The 19,497-nt window shown below is 35.8% G+C and overlaps 1 protein-coding gene across 2 annotated transcripts; it reads right to left on the bottom strand.

Annotated features, from left to right (window-relative positions):
• Positions 1-6,263: 6,263 nt before the first annotated feature.
• Positions 6,264-17,695, bottom strand: fam210aa (family with sequence similarity 210 member Aa). Of its 2 annotated transcripts, XM_052092901.1 has the most exons (5): positions 17,532-17,695; positions 17,267-17,309; positions 13,995-14,377; positions 10,482-10,593; positions 6,264-7,887 (listed from the first exon to the last, which is right to left on the bottom strand). In XM_052092901.1, exons 3-5 carry the CDS (start codon positions 14,348-14,350, stop codon positions 7,612-7,614), a joined length of 744 nt encoding a protein of 247 aa, XP_051948861.1. In that variant the 5' UTR covers positions 14,351-14,377; positions 17,267-17,309; positions 17,532-17,695; the 3' UTR covers positions 6,264-7,611. The 2 variants fall into 2 exon arrangements, with proteins under 2 accessions (XP_051948861.1, XP_051948860.1); XM_052092900.1 differs by lacking the exon at positions 17,267-17,309.
• Positions 17,696-19,497: the final 1,802 nt, after the last annotated feature.

The following is a 19,497-nucleotide window of genomic DNA, read 5'->3' on the forward strand; positions in this document are numbered from 1 at the left end:
TTGGTGTTGTTTTTTTGCTAAGTAAAATCGGCACCGAATCTCGCTTTTTCTTCAGCGGCTCGTGCAGGACAGGCACTGGTTAAACACAACTTCACATTTTCAAAAAGGCATGTTGAGACACCTGTGCACTGTTCCATTCTTTGCGCTGCGTCTAGATTGTTTGTAGCGCAGTTGTCACAAAGATTCAATAAACTGAACAAGTTCAGGCTGCATAGACGGGACTGTTGCATTGTTTCATATTATTCCAGATTGTTCTGCACCAGGTGAAGTTTCAGCAAATAATGCTCTAGAGGACTGAGGGGCTGCTGTGCCTTGTTAAAACTGGATGTTTACTGTTTCGGTACTGTTAAGAATGTTGCCTATATGCTTGCATAAAATACAGCTATACTAGGAGAAGATATAAGGAGAAGAAATCAGATAGTGAGTGATTTAAGTATTAAGAGGTATTTTTCGGGCTTAAAGTCCGACGGTATCTTTCGGGCCGGGCCACACGGTCTCGGTTCGGTTTCATTTTAAGCCCCGTGCAGACCTCTAGGCAGATTTCTGTGCGTACCCTCAGATTAAATCCTGCAGGTGCCCGTAGTTTCCACACAAAAGCAGTTCATGCAGTGGTCTGAGGCTTCTCCTACTCAAACTTTGATTGTTGTTCCTTTGTTGTTTGATCCTTGTTGACCGTTCCAAGGAGGCCCCATGGTTGACATATCCAAACCAGCCGAATGAGGCATCTACATACTGTATGCATTATATGTCTACAACTGCTTCAGTAGATAATGAAACTTGTAAGATCTCTCCGCCCACTTGCGGCTGGTATGGTAAGAAAACACGTACTTTTATTTACGGAATTTACGCACGTCAGGATTAATTGCGTAATTTTTTCAACGTGTTCTTTTTTATAGAGATGCACCGATCCGATACCTGGATCGGTATCCGCTCCAATACTGACGGTTATAGACGGATCGGGTATCGGTCCAACGTGCCTGATCAAAATCCGATACTGTGTGTTATTCATATTCGTTATCGTGAAGCTCCAAAACTGAAAAAATAACCAATAAAGTAGTCCATATGACACATGCATTTTATTCAAAGCCACTTGAAGACATATGATAGCTCTGTGAATCGCAAAAAGCTGTCTAATAGGGAAATAATCAGCACATTAGTGAATGGCGCTGCTCTGTTGACATAAAATGTAAGCATGCGCAGGCTGGAGAAGCAGTCCCTGCTATTTTCATATGTGAGTGTTACTCACGAACAACATCTTCTATGCGTCTGCTCAATAGTTTGATTCACTTATAATATGCATTTAGAATGGCACCGGTGGAGCATTTTACTAGAATTGGAATAAGATGCTAAATAAACCACCGTGAAGCCTACATCCACACATAAATGTTTCCTGGAGTGTTCCGATCGTCAAAATAAAAGCCTGATGGTTTTCAAGTTAAAGGTGCACAACTGAAATATATTACTGTTGTATTTAAAAATTCTGAAAGTTAATAATAATAATAATAATAATGTATTATTGATTGGAGTGAGGTGGAATAATGAACAGTGTTACTATGAATGCAAACTTTAATACTGTGAAAAAGACACTATTAGCATAACATATATATATATATAAATAAATACAAATTTCAAACTTTCTTTTGAATGTCCATGTACTAAAATAAAATATTTGATGCCATAAGTGCCATACTATTATTTTGAATGGCCATGGAAAATGAAGCACTGTGATAACAATTTTACAAAAAGTAGTCCGCTAATTTATCTGATGAACTTTCACCTTTTGCTGAACCTTTATGCTGCAGAGCTGATATGTGCTTCTAAATCACTTGAACCTTTATTAGCAACTGACACATAAGTGCCATCTTTACGTGTCATACATTCTGCTTCCCACGGATTGTTGTTGTAACAACTCCTGTATCTAACCTTTTCTGTTAATGCAAACCATACTCTTTCTATTTCATGGTGTCCACATCTTACTAATTGTTGTCTGTCTCTGTGTCTTTGGTCATGGGAGGAGTCGTGGGAAGTAAGCGGTGCACTCGTATGATTGCAAGACACGCAAGTAGACGTCTGTATATAATCATGCAGCGAAGCCATTATGGTAAATAATCGGAGTACAAATATATTATTGGAATTGGATCAAAAGACCCGGGGCTTAAGCCCTGGAAGCCCAGGCCTAACGACGCCACTGGTTTCCACTCAGCTGTCATTTGCTGCTACTGTCAGGCAACTGTTTGATGCCGAACACAACAGTGCTTCGTGCATTCACGGAGAGACTGACAGGCAGGAATTTGGCCAATAGTTGCTGAAAGCCTCTTATAATCTACCAGTTGGTTTAAACTGCACGCTAGTTTCTCTGGCGCATAAGGTGCATTCAATTCAATAAATCGAACAGGTCTCCCCATCACCTGCCATTTTAAGGTCACATGACCAGCCATGTCTTGCCCAAGACATTAATAATATGGTGCGTTCAAGTCCTCCTGGGTAGTTCGTATCATACTTATGATGTTATGTGCGTTCAAGTGATTTTAGTTGGAAAGCGTGAACTCGTTTTGCAGTTTCATATTTCTGTCTCTCAGGAAGCATTGTTAGCACCAATGCAACAAAATGAAGAGAAAGCCCGACATTAGATGTGTAATTAATGCTTTATCTGTCTAGTTTATCGATCATGCAGCTATATATAATGATGGGGAATGTAGTTTTATTGCACAAGCCTGTCACTGCATTAACCAGCTAAAATGAGTCATATTGTATGGCAAGCTGTATTTCTATTCTTCATTAAATGTACAAAAATGCATACAGACCAAATTCCTGGAACTGCACAGTCAAAGTTCACAAGCAAAACAGAATTATACCAATGACAATTTGCTTCCGCTATTATTTTTAAATAGACACATCCTCAGCTAAAAGAAACTACAGAGTTTCCCACTTAGATTTATACTATACTTAGATGTATTCCTAGATGTATACAGTGCATGCAGTTGAAGACACGGAAAGTCTATCCCTCACAGCCTCGTTTTCATTCCCCTCAAAAATTAAAGATGGCGCTTCTGTGAATAAGGTATATAATCTTAAATTTGTATAGCACTTCTCCAGTGATCTGAAGGGTGTTTATCAATGGTATACTGTATGCTTCTGTTAAATCCATCAATCCATGTTATTTCAACTTACTACCCATGGACCAGCAGAGAATGATCCACCAATCAGAGAACATTGCCCGCGAGAAATGCCCAGGAGTTACTGCCCAATCCAAGTAAATGATGCAAACAAGTCGGCTTCTCCTCACCCTTAAACAAGTTATACACTGTTGCGCTCGATAGATGTAGCATAGGAAGTCCCGCCTGACTGGTAAAAGAGCCAATCAACTTTCAGATACAGACATAGACTCCGTAAACTCGAGAACATACAAGCACATTATCTGACTAGCCTGAACAATTGCTTTTTTTTTTTTTTTTTTTAATTAAGCATGATCTGAGCTAAAGAAGCACAATTTGTTTATACCATTGTTGTCAGATTTAACTGATGATTTCAAATATGTTCTTTGATCGAAATCTTCACCAACTGATTTGGAGATTTCGGTCTTTCATTATTCAAGTAGATTGGAGCTGTAATTTTATACTGCTGGTTTATATGGAAAAGTGCTGCCTGGAAACGTTCCCAAGATGGCCACTGAGTGGACTGACTTGCCTTGAAATGGACTTTGACGATAAATATACAGATAAATACAGCTTTTTTTTTTTCTGATTTTCAATTATTATTTTGCTCCAAATGTAATTTTGTAACCTTATGATTAACCAAGCTATAGCTACTGTAATAATGGCCGCTTTCCAATCTGTGGTTGTTTTCAAACAGGGATGGGTGTTTCGAAATTATAAAATTAAAGTATGGAATCTCAATGGTTTTAAAACAACCACAGATTAGAAAAAGCCAATTTTTGTTCTGCAGAGACACAAGTCTCTGAAAAACTAATCTTGAATCAAGTCGGCTGAAAAAAAAATGGCTGCTTTTGTCACAGACATCAACCACAATGTACAAATTGCTATTCAGTTGCATGTGATAGGCTATTATTGGAGGTATTCTGAAGAGCATTTGATTGGACAAAAATCTGTGTAGTGCAAGATGAGTCAACAATATTTTTGGTTTGTTTTTTGTACATTTTAAATGTGTATTTGTACTAAAGGTTAATTTCAAATGTTAGGATTCAGGCATAAAACAGCATATTATAGAAGACTTTGAAACAAAGAAATCTCTAAAATGTGTATTGGTTGACAATTTTTTACAGGCATATCATTTTTACCGGTATATCAATAGATGATCTTAATCTGGCACAGTGAACAAATATAGTGACCAATACTTAACAGCGTGCTCACATGTGACTTTTATTTGCATAGTTTTGGTCCTTTTTGAAATGTTGCCTTGTGAAAGCGAACCGAGCCAAGAAGAAAATGCAACATTGTAACAATGTAGACCCCGTTTCGGAACAAAGCAAACGGTCTACAGGTCTGAAAATCCCTTAAGAGCCATAATTTGTATTTAACCCTTAAGTTCGACCTTAGGGACATTTTTGTCTTTTCGATTTTGGACACTTTTGATGTCTGAAGTTTTGTTGTTGCTGTGAAAAAGTGAAGTAGCTTACTCATGGCTCCAGAATTTGCACCCAGGAACCAGAGGCCTCATTTATAAAAACCTACGTACGATCAGTTTTGATCCTAAATTCCTTGGGTTTGATCCTACATTAAAAGTGAGGAACAAATCGGGATTTATAAAGGCTGAAACCGACTTGAAAATGTTCTTATGCGTACGTCAACAAGCATGCGTACAAAGTTTTTTGTGCTTATGCTCCGTTTTTTTTTTCTAGTAATGCAAATGCGATTAGTCAGTGAATTACTGAATTTATTAACACATATTTTAGCATGTTTATATGATCAAGAATATTCCGATGAGTCAGAATGTGGTAGCTATTATTTCGATGATGTGTGCTTTATTTGAGATATCCACTGTAACTGAATATTTTTATAGCACTATCTGCACGTTTCCATAATAAATACATTTTAAGACCTATACGAGATAACAGGAAGGTGTAATATATGGTATGTAATAGGCTATTCCAAGCACATTTTTGGAGTGAGGAGGAGGAGGATATAGTTTACAGTCCGTAACCCTTGTGCGACCTTCAGGACATTTTTGTCTAATTTATTTTTGTTTTTTCGATCATTGTGGCTGTGTTAATGCCAACGTAATAATTTTTTTTTTTTTAATAAATATATTTCAAACTCAGGTCCTATAATACATCTATAATACAGTGTCTACACAAAATAGTTACACTCAGTACAATATTAGTACAAAAATGTCCCCATTGAAACCCATCAAAACTGCAATATTTGATCCCAGTGCCATTAAAGCATGCAATCATGAATTATTTGATAGTATGCTTACATTCTGGAGCCCATGCTTCAAAATATAAATGTTTAATATTTTCCTCCAGATGGCGCAATTTATCTCATGTGTAGCCTATGGAGCAAATACATGCTTTTTCCATATTTTCTGTTTGTTGAATTATCAAGCATTGCAGGCCAATTGAATAAATGATGCAGCTAAAATTGTGTGTTGTGTGAAATTGAGAAATGTGTGTGTAAAAAACAGCAGTGGCATTAAGTGAACGAACTGGCGTTTAACTGATGTTGGTTATAAAATCGAAGTCTGTGAAAGTGGAAAATAATAATAAATAATATTTTTTTTATGTGGACATTTTTGTCCTCTAAGGTACCGAGTGAGGCTTTTTTGCACAATAATAATAATAATAATAATAATAATAATAATGCATCAAAATCAATGTTGTTGCTAATCACTGTCATATCCCAGAATGTGATAAAAAAAAAGAAATCCTCAGCATTTAGTATATGGAAAATAATGAATTTTTTCTTCATTAAAAACAACAGTGGCATTATATAAACAAACTGGCATTTAAAGGGTTAAAATCCTAAAAATGAATGAATATTTGGTAGTTACGAACAGGACTGACGTTGATTAAAAATAATAAACTAATTGAAAGTGGGAAATAATATTAATATATAATTATGGCAGTTTTTTGTCCTCTAAGGACCTCTGAGTAACTTTTAAATGGACGCACAAGGGTTAATGTGGTGTTCATCACTTAGAAATAAGTTAGAGATACAGCATAGAAAAGTGAGACATTTTTAGGTTAGTCCTATAAAGTTAAAGGCTAAATAAATGCATAAGTCTGAGGAGAGATCACTGTTTGTTTCTGATGTTTTTATTGTTAGTTTGGACAAGCAGGTGTCATCACATCATGGTACATCCATCAGTGAACTGACAAAACAACAGATGTGGCCTATGTTTTTACCATAACATCCATATGAACATTTACTGTCAAAGCAGACAGCCCAAGTGCTTGACCAGCAGAAACATTTAAAGACATCTGCGGTTCAACAATAAACCTCATTTCTCACCATGCAAAACTACAGCAAAAACAGCACCTGTAGGAAAGTATGACAGGTACTGTGTAGTCTATGGACATTCATTATTGAAAAACCAAAACAATTTAAAAAGACAGGAACTTCTAGTGAATTGAAAAAATGAAGTAAAAATGCTGTTGGTTCTTATATATTTGTTTGATTTGCAAAATGACAAGACTATTTGTGAATTACACTACATAGACTACATTAACTGCATTTTGTCTCCGGAAACACACCTATGTAGTCCAAGTGCTGTTTAGAAGTTTAAATATTACTGATATTACCATTGTAAAAACTGAAAGAAGCAGTGCTAATAATGGAGCATTACTGCCAGGCAATAACAGTCCTCACACATGGACATATATAATATTGGACATTTTCAACTTCAAGTCCTCTTTAGAAAAACATACTATCATCCTTTAAACAAAACACACACTTAAAGGGATAGTTCACCCAAAAATGAAAATTCAGTCAATGTTTACTCACCCCTGTGTTGTTATAACCCCATGTGACTTACTTTCTTTTTCTTAACACAAAGGGAGAAACTGTGAAAAGAAATCTTGTGCTCAGTGATGTCATACAATGACAGTTTATGGTGACCACATCTTCAAGCTTCAAACAAATGCAAAAATATAATTCAGAAGTCTAATAAATTATTCCATGAGACTCAGGATTGTTATAACAATTTCTCCCTTTGTGTTATGAAAAAGAAAGTCGTATGGGGTTATAACAGCACAGGGGTGAGTAAACAATGACTGAATTTAAATTTTTGGTTGAACATATCCTTTAAAGTCTAACAGCTTTCAGCTGACAAATATGCTTATAATGTGCTGTGATATTTGATATCCATTTGTGGAGAAACGAAAATCATAATTATCCATGTTTTTGCAATCTTGCGATAGCTTAGCTTATTATTTGAATGATTATTGTAGAGCTAACAGTCTACATTAGATATTTATATATTCTTAAGACACAACTCTGTTTCTCAAGAGTAAATAATGGCAAAATGTTCATTTGTGGGTGAACTCTCTTTAACGTGTATTATATTGTTAAATAACATGAATCTTCAGATAAAGTCTTTGTGCATCTCTCAAGTCCTGACCTCTCTTAAGTCATAATACCCCCTCATTAGGCATTATAAACTTATTCCTTTTTCTTCCTGAAAGGACACCTTGTCTTTGGTTTCTTGAAGTTTTTCAGAGAATTTGTCTTTTGTTTCCTCCATTCTCTCAGATATACGATCCTTGGTCTCTTCCATCTTCCCGGAGATCCTCCCTTTGGTCTCCTCCATCTTTTCCTGCAGGTATTCCTTCACGGGAGGAGGAGTGGACATGTAGCCATGCTTCCTCAGGTACTTCACAGAGAGTGATGTTCCTCCTAAAGTCACGGTGTACCTCGCAGGTGTGGCGATCTTTGGGAAATGAGAGAAAAATAGACCAGTATCACATTAACTTATGCAAAAAGGTAGCAAAATGCCTAATGTTGTGAGTAATTCTCACAAACAATGTCAATCTAACTATATGTAATCAGATGAGCTGCAGGGTCTTTAAATATGACATTTAATATTTATTGATTTATTATTCATTATAATAAATTAATAATATATAAAGTTGGAGTCAGAAGTTTACATACCCTTAGGCTGAAGTCATTCAAAAAAAAAATGTTTACGACTCTATAAATTTCATATTAGCAAGTTGTTTAGAACATCTACTTTGTGCATGACATGAGTCATTTTTCCAACAATAGTTTACAGACAGACGGTTTCACTTTAATTGACTATATCACCTATAGTCCTATATCAACATAACCTGAAAGGTTGCTCAGCAAGGAAGAAGCCACTGCTCCAAAACTGCCATAAAAAAACAGACTACAGTTTGCAAGTGCACATGGGGATGAAAATCTTTTTGAAGAAATGTCCTCTAGACTGATGAGATAAAAATTGAACTGTTTGGCCATAATGACCATTGTTGTGTTTGGAGGAAAAAGGGTGAGGCTTGCAAGCAGAAGAACACCATCCCAACTGTGAAGCATTGGGGTGGCAGTATCATGTTGTGGGGGTGCTTTGCTGCAAGAGGGACTGGTGCACTTCACAAAATAGATGGCATCATGAGGAAGGAAATTTATGTTGATATATTGAAGCAACATCTCAAGACATCAGACAGGAAGTTAAAGCTCATTGCAAATGGGTCTTCTAAATGGACATTGACACCAAGCATACCTCCAAAGTTGTGGCAAAATGGTTTAAGGACAACAAAGTCAAGGTATTGGAGTGGCCATCACAAAGCCCTGACCTCAATCCGATTTACAATTTGTGGGCAGAACTGAAAAAGCATGTGTGAGCAAGGAGGCCTAGAAACCTGACTCAGTTACACCAGTTCTGTCTGGAGGAATGGGACAAAATTCCAGCAACTTATTGTGAGAAGCTTGTGGACGGCTACTCAAAACATCTGACCTGAGTTAAACAATTTAAAGGCAATCCTATCAAATACTAACAAAGTGTGAAAAACTGAGTTTATATGTATTTGGCTACGGTTTATGTAAACTTCTGACTTCAACTGTGTGTGTGTGTGTGTGTGTGTGTGTGTGTGCACATATACACACACACACACACACACACACACACACACACACACACACGGCCCAAAGTTTGGAATAATTTACAGATTTTGCTCTTATGAAAAAGAAATTGGTACATTTATTCACCAAATTGGCATTCAACTGATCACAATATATAGTCAGGATATTAATAACATAAAAAATTACTATTACGTTTGTCAAAATACACGTGACATTTCACCCCACACTTCCTGTAGCACTTGCCATAGATGTGGCTGTCTCGTCGGACACTTCTCAAGCACCTTACAGTCTAACAGACCCCACAAAAGCTCAATGGGGTTAAAATCCATAACACTCTTTTCCAATTATCTGTTGTCCAATGTCTATTTCTTTGCCCACTCCAAACTTTTCTTTTGTTTTTGTTAAGCGGCTTTTTCTTTGCAATTCTTCCCATAAGGCTGCACCCCTGAGTCTTCTGTTTACTGTTGTACATGAATCTGGTGTTGAGCGGGTAGAATTCAATGAAGCTGTCAGCTGAGGACATGTGAGGCATCTATTTCTCAAACTAGAGACTCTGATGTACTCATCCTCTTGTTTATTTGTACATCTGGTCTTCCACATCTCTACACTGTAGTTACACCTTTGTATGAAATCTCAAGTTGTTTGGCAATTTCAAGCATTATATGGACTTCATTTGTCAAAACAATGATTGACTGATGAGATTCTAGAGAAAACGTTTTCTTTTTTGTGCCATTTAGTTTTTCTACCTAATTTTGACCTCAAGACATGCAAGTCTATTGCATACTGTGGCAACTCCAAAACAAACACAAAGACAATGTTAAGCTTCATTTAATGAACCAAATAGCTTTCAGCAGTGTTTGATATAACAGCAAGTGATTTTCAAGTACCAAATGATCAATTTAGCATGATTACTCAAGGATAAGGTGTTGGAGTGATGCTGCTGTCTAGATTTGATCAAAAATGACTTTTTCCAAATAGTGATGGTGCTGTTTTTATATCAGTAATGTCCTGACTATAACCTTGTGATCAGTTGAATGACACTTTTTTTTAAATTAAAGTACCAATTTCTTTCCATAAGAGCAAAATCTGTACATTATTCCAAACTTTTGGCCCCCAGTGTGTAAATAATTTCTTTCTTTACTTAAAATGACTGGCTCTGAGATATATAACTTCTCTTGGAAATCTAAACTGAAATTGCTTTGATTTTGCATTCAACTTGATGTCGATCAAACTTAGTTCAATTATTGGTTATATAGTTGGTTCAATAGTAGTCAAGCATGCCACTAATTTTATTTTTGTCATTTTAATATGATTAATTATTGTAATAAGTAAATCAATAATGTATACATTATGTAAATTTAAAACAAAATTTGTTTCCTAAATAATTAATTTACAAATTAAAATATAACTTAATAAAAGTTATACTACCTTGTACATGGCATATGCTGTGAGTGCATATCCACTTTGAGAATTCTCCAGCAGTTTAACAACCTTGTCAGGAAACCCAACATACTCCAGAAATGGCACCAAATTCACTCCTCTAAGCAAAAGAAATAGACAAAATTGATAAAAACACTTTTTAACCAAAATGTAGATTTTTAATGTTATTACTGTACATTCATATCGACAATGTACATCCAGGCCTTATTTTCATTAAAGGAATAGTTCTCTCATCATTTAACAATGCAATTCAAGTGAATGGTGTCCAGAACTTTGAAGCTCCAAAAATCACATAAAGGCAGCACAAAAGTAATCCACAAGACTCCAGTTGTTTAGTCCATGAAGTGATTTGATAAGAGTAGGTGAGAAACTGATCAATATTTAGACCTTTTTTGCAATAAATCTCCACATTCACTTTGTTCTTTTGTTTTTGGTGGTTCGCATTCTTTGTGCATATCACCACCTACTGGACAGGGAGGTGAATTTATAGTAAAAAAAAGTTAAATATTGATTGGTTTATTACCCAAACCTATCATATCTCTTCTTAAGACATGGATTTAGCTTTTTAAGGGACACATCTGGGATAACATCAGGGAGAGTAAATTATGAGTTTTGGTTGAACGGTTCCTTTTAAGACCATTATTCTGTGCAATAATTTTTTTTAATATATATATATATATATATATATATATATATATATATATATATATATATATATAAAAAACGAACAAGTTATCCGAATAGTAAGGAAATAGAAGACAGTTTAGGACCATTTAATACAAAAAATTAAATGGACCAATTCTACAACTATATATATTTATATATATATATATATTTTTTTTTACAGTAAAGAAGTAAATACACACAGTATTGAGGTTCTAATGAAGCTTAAAAAATAAATAAATAAAAGTGTCCAGAAACTATTTGAACAGTATGAATGGTGATATCAGGTAAAACAATAAACAAACACAAAACGAACTAAATAAAATACAATCCTGATATTTTTTGCCTTCTGCCAATATTTGGTTTTCTGAGATCAAACATCAATTGTTGCAAAATACATTAAAAAAGTTTAATGCAACTAAAATACAGTAAAAATCTAGTTAAAATAATCAAGGCATGTCTTCCACATAGTTTATCCCTTAAAGAATTCTATTTTATCATTTTTATTTATATAAACCAATACATACTAATAACAGCAATATTTACCTACATATCTATTATACTAAAACATTTAAAGCATGTGAACTTAGCAGTATTCAGGCACCTTATTAGAATTGTCTCCTGTTTGAGAGCCTTGCCAAGACTTTTCCATGAGCTTATGTTTTGAAAAGTGAATTTAAGACATTTTAATCATTTTTAAAGACCCTAAGGATCCCTTAGCAACAGGGGTAACTAAGCAAAAGTAATGTTAATCAAATGATCAAATTAGAGAAGAACTACCATCTTTAATATTAGCTAAAGGAGCCGTTTAGTTTGGTTATGTGCATTTGGCGATGGGAAACGTTCTCTGTAAAGTGAGGTCATGGTGAATGAAACTGGCCATTTTCAAGCATCCATTACCATCTCCCACATTTGTGAAATGTCTAGACAGTGGTGACCCACATTCCACAAGATGTATTGCACAGTAAACATTCCAGAGTGCCATTTACCTCAGTTCACCACACCACTTAAAGAGATAAAATGACAGAGCAAAAATGTTACAATTTATTCCCCACAGACACCTGGTTAACAGATTACAGCCAGACAATCTGACAGACTTTAGTAATATATATCTGCTAGATATTCTTTATCTGTTTGTATTGACAAATACACAGACCAGCCACAACATTAAAAACACCCGCCTAATATTGTGAAGGTCCCCCTTGTGCCGCCAAACAGCACAACCCGCATCTGAGAATAGCATTCTGAGATGATATTCTTCTCAGCACTATTGTACAGAGCAGTTATCTGAGTTACTGTAGACTTTATCAGTTTGAACCAGTCTGCCCATTCTTCACCTCTTTCTGTCCACAGAACTGGATGTTTTTTGTTTTTGCCACAATTCTGAGTAAATTCTAGAGACTGTTGTGTGTCAAAATCCCAGGAGATCAGCAGTTACAGAAATACTCAAACCAGCCCACCTGCCACCAACAATCATCAATACAATTATCTAATCAGCCAATTGTGTGGCAGTAGTGCAGTGCATAAAATCAAGCAGTTACGGGTCAAGAGCTTCAGTTGATGTTCACATCAACCATCAGAATGGGGAAAAATGTGTTCTCAGTCATTTGGAGCGTGGCATGATTATTGCTGCCAGACAATCCATTTTCACGACAACAGTCTCTAGAATTTACTCAGAATAGTGCCAAAACAAAAAAAACATCCAGTGAATGGCAGTTCTGCAGATGGAAACACCTTTTAGATGTGAGAGGTCAACAGAGAATGTTCAGACTGGTTTGAACTGACAGAGTCTATAGTAACTCAGATAACCACTCTGTACAATTGTAGTGAGAAGAATAGCATCTCAGAATGCAGGTTGGCGCTGTTTTTGTTTTTTATATTTCTATGAATTCAATTATGAAATGTTACTAGTGATTGACCGATTTATAGTACAAACGTCTGGGAGTAGATCTCATTTTCACCAAAGAAATACATTTTTAACGCTAATGTTTAAGCCTTTCAAAACAGACATACCATGAGCTCTAAAGTTGTTAAGCCATGACCTATACTTCTGTAGAAGCCACGAGTCAGTGTGATTTCATCTTCATTTAAAAAAAAAATAAAAAACTTAACGACATATTTGCATAGAGGATGTTACGACCTTAATAGGGCATCTTAAAGGGATAGTCCTCCGAAACATTCTCTCATAATTTACTCAACCTCATGCCATCCCAGTATATGCATGACATTCTTTCTTCTGCAGAACACAAACAGGTTCTTAGGGTTAAAAACAAAGGTTTTAAGTAAGAATATTTCAGCTCTGTAGGTCCATACAATACAAGTGAATGGTGACCAGAACTTTCATGCTCCAAAATGCACACAAAGTAATCCAAAAGACTCAAGTGGTTAAATCTGTCTTCAGAAGCACAATTATAGTTGTGTGTGAGAAACAGGTCCATATTTAAGTCCTTTTTTTTTTTTTATTGTATTTTTTTTTATACTACAAATCTCCACTTTCACTTATTTTGTTTTTGGTGATTCACATTTTTCATGCATATCGCCACCTTCTGGGCAGGGAGGAGAATTTATAGTAAAAAAGGATCCGATTTTCACCCACAACTATCATATCCCATCTGAAGATATGGCTTTAACAACTAGATCTGTATGGATTACTTTAATGCTGCCTTTATGTGCTTTTTGGAGCTTCAAAGTTATAGCCACCATTCACTTGCATTGTATGGATGGATTTTCAAAGCTGAAATATTCTTATAAAAACCTTTGTGTTCTGCAGAAGATAAAAAGTCATACACATCGAACCCAAATTTGCATTATATGATTAATCTTAATAAATCTACTTACTTCATTGCAGCATAGTAAAATGTACCGAACCACATTGTAGATGTCACCAAGTGCACAGGAATCATAACTTTGCCATACTGCTTGAAGGTCTTTTTGAACCTCTGGATGAGGCCGATGGATTTGTCCTGCAGCGGGTCTGGTTCATCTTGCCCTGTAGCTGCATTAACCTGATGATCTCTGGAAGAGTTTTTTCCTGAGGCTGGAGAGCAGACGGCACTAGAGGAGCTCAGCCAACGTGGGCTGGAGCTCAGGTGTGTCCAGCACCGGCGGGCTGGTGTTTCCAGCATCTGTGCAGGGTGACTGTGCAGCAGTGCAGTCGTCTGCCTGAAGACTCGAGCACACATAAACCGCTGCATTTCACACAAGCTTCTATTCCCAGTGGTCTGTAACAACAAAAACAGTAAATAGTTAGAGGGGGACCCACTGTGGGTATCTGACTTCGATCAATGACATCTCACATATCCCTTTTCCACCGAAATGGCACTGGTTCTTGTGCCGGAGCCTGTGCACGGTTGGTTCTTGGCCGTGGGAATCTGGAGCCTATCGCAAACTGCCTCACTTTTCCACTGACTTGAGAACCGAATGGTGATGTAACAGGTTATGTGGCTACATGGTAATTTTATGTGACTATATAAACATACAAAGTAATGAAATCCAATGTTATTACATTGCTCAACAAGATTGCCAAATACGACATCTACGCTCAAGACAACAGGAAGTGTTATTACATTATTTCATTTGAACTTTTTAATGTATCTTAACTAATAAAGTTCTATAAACATTAAAAGTGTAATCATTACTAATACTGATGCAGCAGATGGTTACATTTGGATATTTGCTATAGCTTATAAACTGCCTAAAAAACTGAGTGAGTAGCTGGTCAAAAATTACTTACTGAACAAAAACACTGCACAAAATAAGAGACGACGAGTGTAGGGAAAGCTAACAAAGTTGGCAAATGTAATTGCTTCTCAAAATCAGCTGCAGAGGACACTGGCGATTCTGCGTTTGGCTCCTTTTTTCTCCCCAATTTGGAATGCCCAATTCCCAATGCACTCTATGTCCTCGTAGTGACTCGCCTCAATCCAGGTGGAGTATGAATCTCAGTTGCCTCCGCGTCTGAGACCGTCAATCTGCACATCTTATCACGTGGCCTGTTGAGCGCATTACTAAGGAGACATAGCACGTGTGGAGGCTTCACACTATTCTCCGCGATATCCATGCACAACTCATCACGAGCAACACATTATAGCGACCACGAGGAGGTTAACCCAACATGACTCTACCCACCCCAGCAACCGGGCTAACTGATTGCTTAGGAAGCCAGACTGGAGTCATTCAGTACGCCCTGGATTCGAACTTGCACCTCCAGGTTTGGTAGTCAGCGTCTTTACTTGCTGAAGTGTTGTATAAAAATTTCCTGCAATATTTAGCAATATTTGATCCCAGTGCCATTAAAGCATAAAATTGTGAATTCTATGATATTATGCTTTCATTCCGGAGCATTGGCTTCAAAATGTAAATTGTTAATATTTTCCAACAGATGGTGCCAGTTTCTTATGTTTAGCCTATGGAGTAAATACATGCTTTTTTCCCATTTTCTGTTTGTTGGATTATAAAGCATTGCAGGCCAACTGAATAAATGATGCAGCTTAAATTGTGTGGGTGTGTTGGTATGAATATCAGAGTGTTTTTTATGTGTCTATTGAGAAATGTATGTGTATGTGTGTGTGTAAAAAAACAACAGTAGCATTGTGCGCAGCATCCATGCACAACTCACCACGCGCCCCACCGCAAGCGAACCACATTATAGTAACCACGAGGAGGTTACCCCATGTGACTGTACCCTTCCTAGCAACCAAGGCCAATTTGGTTTCTTAGGAAACCTGGCTGGAGTCACTCAGCACACCCTGGATTCAAACTTGTGAACTCCAGGGGCGGTAGCCAGCGTCTTTACTCACTGAGATATCCAGGCCCCCACATGCGCATGATTTTAAAATGAATTGCGATTTATAAAGTGAGATGCATTTAGGAACATTTCTTCACGCATATGGACGTTTTATAAATTGTTGGTAGGAGCATTTAGGAAATTGACGTTTTAGGAATAGTTTTAGGATTGTACACATTTTTAACTTTGAAATAAATAAATACAATTTGCTCTTTTAGACCATTTCTAGTTGGCTAATTCTCATTAACCTGTCAGAAAATGTCTTAGTCATACTTACAAAATTGTTTTTAAATGATATTTTGCATAGACAATTAAGCCTTAATTTGGGGTCATTTAGATTTTGTGCATTGTGACATTATTTTCAGGACACTTTAGCATATTTTACCCCCCACCCCTTTCTCATTACTGTAACCAGTCTGGATGTTTACTTCTAATATTCCCATTGTTTTCGATGATGATTCTCATTACCGTAATAGTCAAAAAAAATATGTTGTTGTACAATGATTTCTAAAAATGTAAATCAGCAAAAATTAAATACAGTATGAATGGAGTACTTCTATGACATAAATACTTTTTAAGTAACATTATTTTTATATGTTGCAGTAATGAGAACTGGAGGCAAAATATGCTTAACTTTCATGAAAATAATAATGGGCCTATAAATAGGCTTCATTATCTACATGTAAAATATAATTCCATATTTGTTTCTTTTGATTTTGGAGCAAAATAGGACCAGGACATTTTCTTGACAGGTAAGCAGATTTGTGACATTGAAATATTCCAAATGATGTACATTTTTGGTAAGTCATTTCATCATTGCCTTTTTCTTTCTTTCTTGTATTGGACTTGTTCCAAATAATGTACAAGTCCAATACATACATACATACAAACATACATACAAACATACATACATACATATATATATATATATATATATATATATATATATATATATATATATATATATATATGAAACAGGCAAAGCACAGTATAGATTTATAATATCAGCCAGACTATAGGCACTGGCAATATCATTAAGTATAATCAACTTCTAAGTATGTACATAAAGTTCTATATAAATAGGTTGCATTTCTGAAGAAAAGGTGAGCGGTGCTTGCTGTGGCAAAACTCGTCACCACAATGTCCCACCATCTATCACAAGTTGAAAGAGCCAACCCCCACCTCTGTATTATGTTCTGGTGCTGAGATATGGCTGGAGCATGCAGCTATGTGGTTGCTAGGGTTTTCAGGGTTTAAACATGTGCACGAAGAAAATTAATGCAATAAAAAAAGGGGGGAAAAAAATTTGTTATATCTAGTATACCTTCAATATACCTTCAGCAATGACGTCACTGATGCGGGTTCAGCTGGAAGCATAAATACATGTGTATGTGACATGTTCAATTACATTCATATCAACAAAGACAACATCAAATGCAACCTCCTTATTATATAAAAAGTATATTTAAGGTCAAAATCTTTCAGTACAATCTTCACATTTATGAAATATGTAATGATGGTCACTAAACATGGTGAGTCAGATAGCTTTGCTAAGTGATGTCTAATGTTTGAACTACTATATTACTAACCAGAGTTTCACACGTTCATCTGTTTGAACACACGCAAATGGTCACCGGAGAGCCGCACGGCTACATTCATGAGTGTCTATGTCCGGCATGATGCCATTTCCCCAACACAAACACATTTTATTCATGTCCCTTCTGTCATTCACAGAACTCCTCGCCAGACGCACCGAAATGACTGTGCTCGCAGTGCATTGTGGGAAGTAAAGTACATTCACACTGAAGAGAACAGACTTTCTCACCGATGTAAAGCCTCTATGGAACTACATTTCCCACAATGCATTGTATCGACGCGACTACAAGTCTTCTGTGCGATTAAAAGTTCAAGGAAAAGGTTAAATAGGCCTAAACAAATAAAAAACAAAAAAGTGCTGACACTTTTAAGTTTTCATATTTGTATTTACTGATGAAAAAAATCTAGAATTTTCCAGCAATTGTTTTTCTGCTCCATTAAAAAAAAAAAAAAAAAAAAAAAAACATTTAAGCATTATTAATGTTATTATGGCTGGATTTCTCCCAAATCACAAAATAGCAACAAAACTACCTCAGCACTTGTCTAAACAACGTGCAACATAGATTTTTAGTTAGTTTGATCTAACATTTAATACATTTTAATAAGCACATTTATGGAGCTAATGAGAACCCCTGAAATGATGAAATACTTGTTTGTATTTTCTGTTTGTTCAAGGTAATTAAATAAAACGTTTTTCAATAATTGTCCAATAACTAGCCTAAAAGGACAATATTTGGAGCTAAAAGCCAAATAAAAAAATTATTTGATCAAAATAAACTTCTGTTATTTCTTTTCACACATGTAATAATGTTGCTCCATCAATATTCAATAAAAAGTCACTTATTTGTTCCTTGAGTGGTATCATTAGCCCTGTTGTACCCCTATGATTTTATATATTGATAATATATAACCATATAAAGAGACAAAAGTGCTCCTCACTGAAAAAGTGTCCAATAAGATTACACACCTTTTTTGCCAAAAAATATTATTTAAACCTTGTGTGACCTTAGGGACATTTTTGTCTTTTTCCTTTGTGTTCTTTCGATCATTATGGCTGTGTTCATGCCAACGGCATACATTTTTGCCAATACTTTTTTTTTTTTTTTTTTTTTTTTTTTATATGAATGAGTGAATGAGTAGTGGTGGTGGTGTAGTGGTCTAAGCACTACACAGCATAACTGGTAATCAGAAGGACACTGGTTCGAACCCCACAGCCACCACCATTGTGTCCTTGAGCAAGACACTTAAATCCAGGTTGCTCCAGGGGGATTGTCCCTGTAATAAGGGCTCTGTAAGTCGCTTTGGATAAGTGTCTGCCAAATGCATGAATGTAAATGATAAATATATAATACACTGTGTACACAAAATTGTTACACTCAGAAATATCCAAATATATACAAAAATATCCCCATTGAAACCCATCAAAACTGCAATATTTGATCCCAGTGCCATAAAATCATGAATTCTATGATATTATGCTTTCATTCCGGAGCCCTGGCTTCACAATTTAAATGTTTAATTTTTCCCACAAGATGGCGCCATTTTTCTCACGTTTAGCCTATGGAGCAAATACATGCTTTTTTCTTTTTGCTATATTAAAGAGCACTGCAGGCCAATTGAATAAATGATGCAGCTAAAATTGTGTGGATGTGATGTATGGATGTCAGAGTGTGTTTTGTATGTGTGTATTGAGAAATGTGTTTGTGTGTGTAAAAATTAACAGTGGTATTATTTAAACAAACTGGCATTTAAAAGGTTAAATCCTGAAAATAAATGAATATTTGGTAGTCATTATCAGGACTGATTTTGGTTAAAAAGTCAATGAAAGTGGAAAATAATATTAAAATATACATATTATTATTGCTGTTTTTTGACGTGGACATTTTTGTCCTCTAAAGACCTCTGAGTAACTTTTTTTTTTTTATTGACGCACAAGGGTTAATAAACAGATAAGCCAAT

This window comes from Xyrauchen texanus, chromosome 26 (assembly GCF_025860055.1).
Source record: "Xyrauchen texanus isolate HMW12.3.18 chromosome 26, RBS_HiC_50CHRs, whole genome shotgun sequence".
NCBI lineage: Eukaryota > Metazoa > Chordata > Actinopteri > Cypriniformes > Catostomidae > Xyrauchen > Xyrauchen texanus.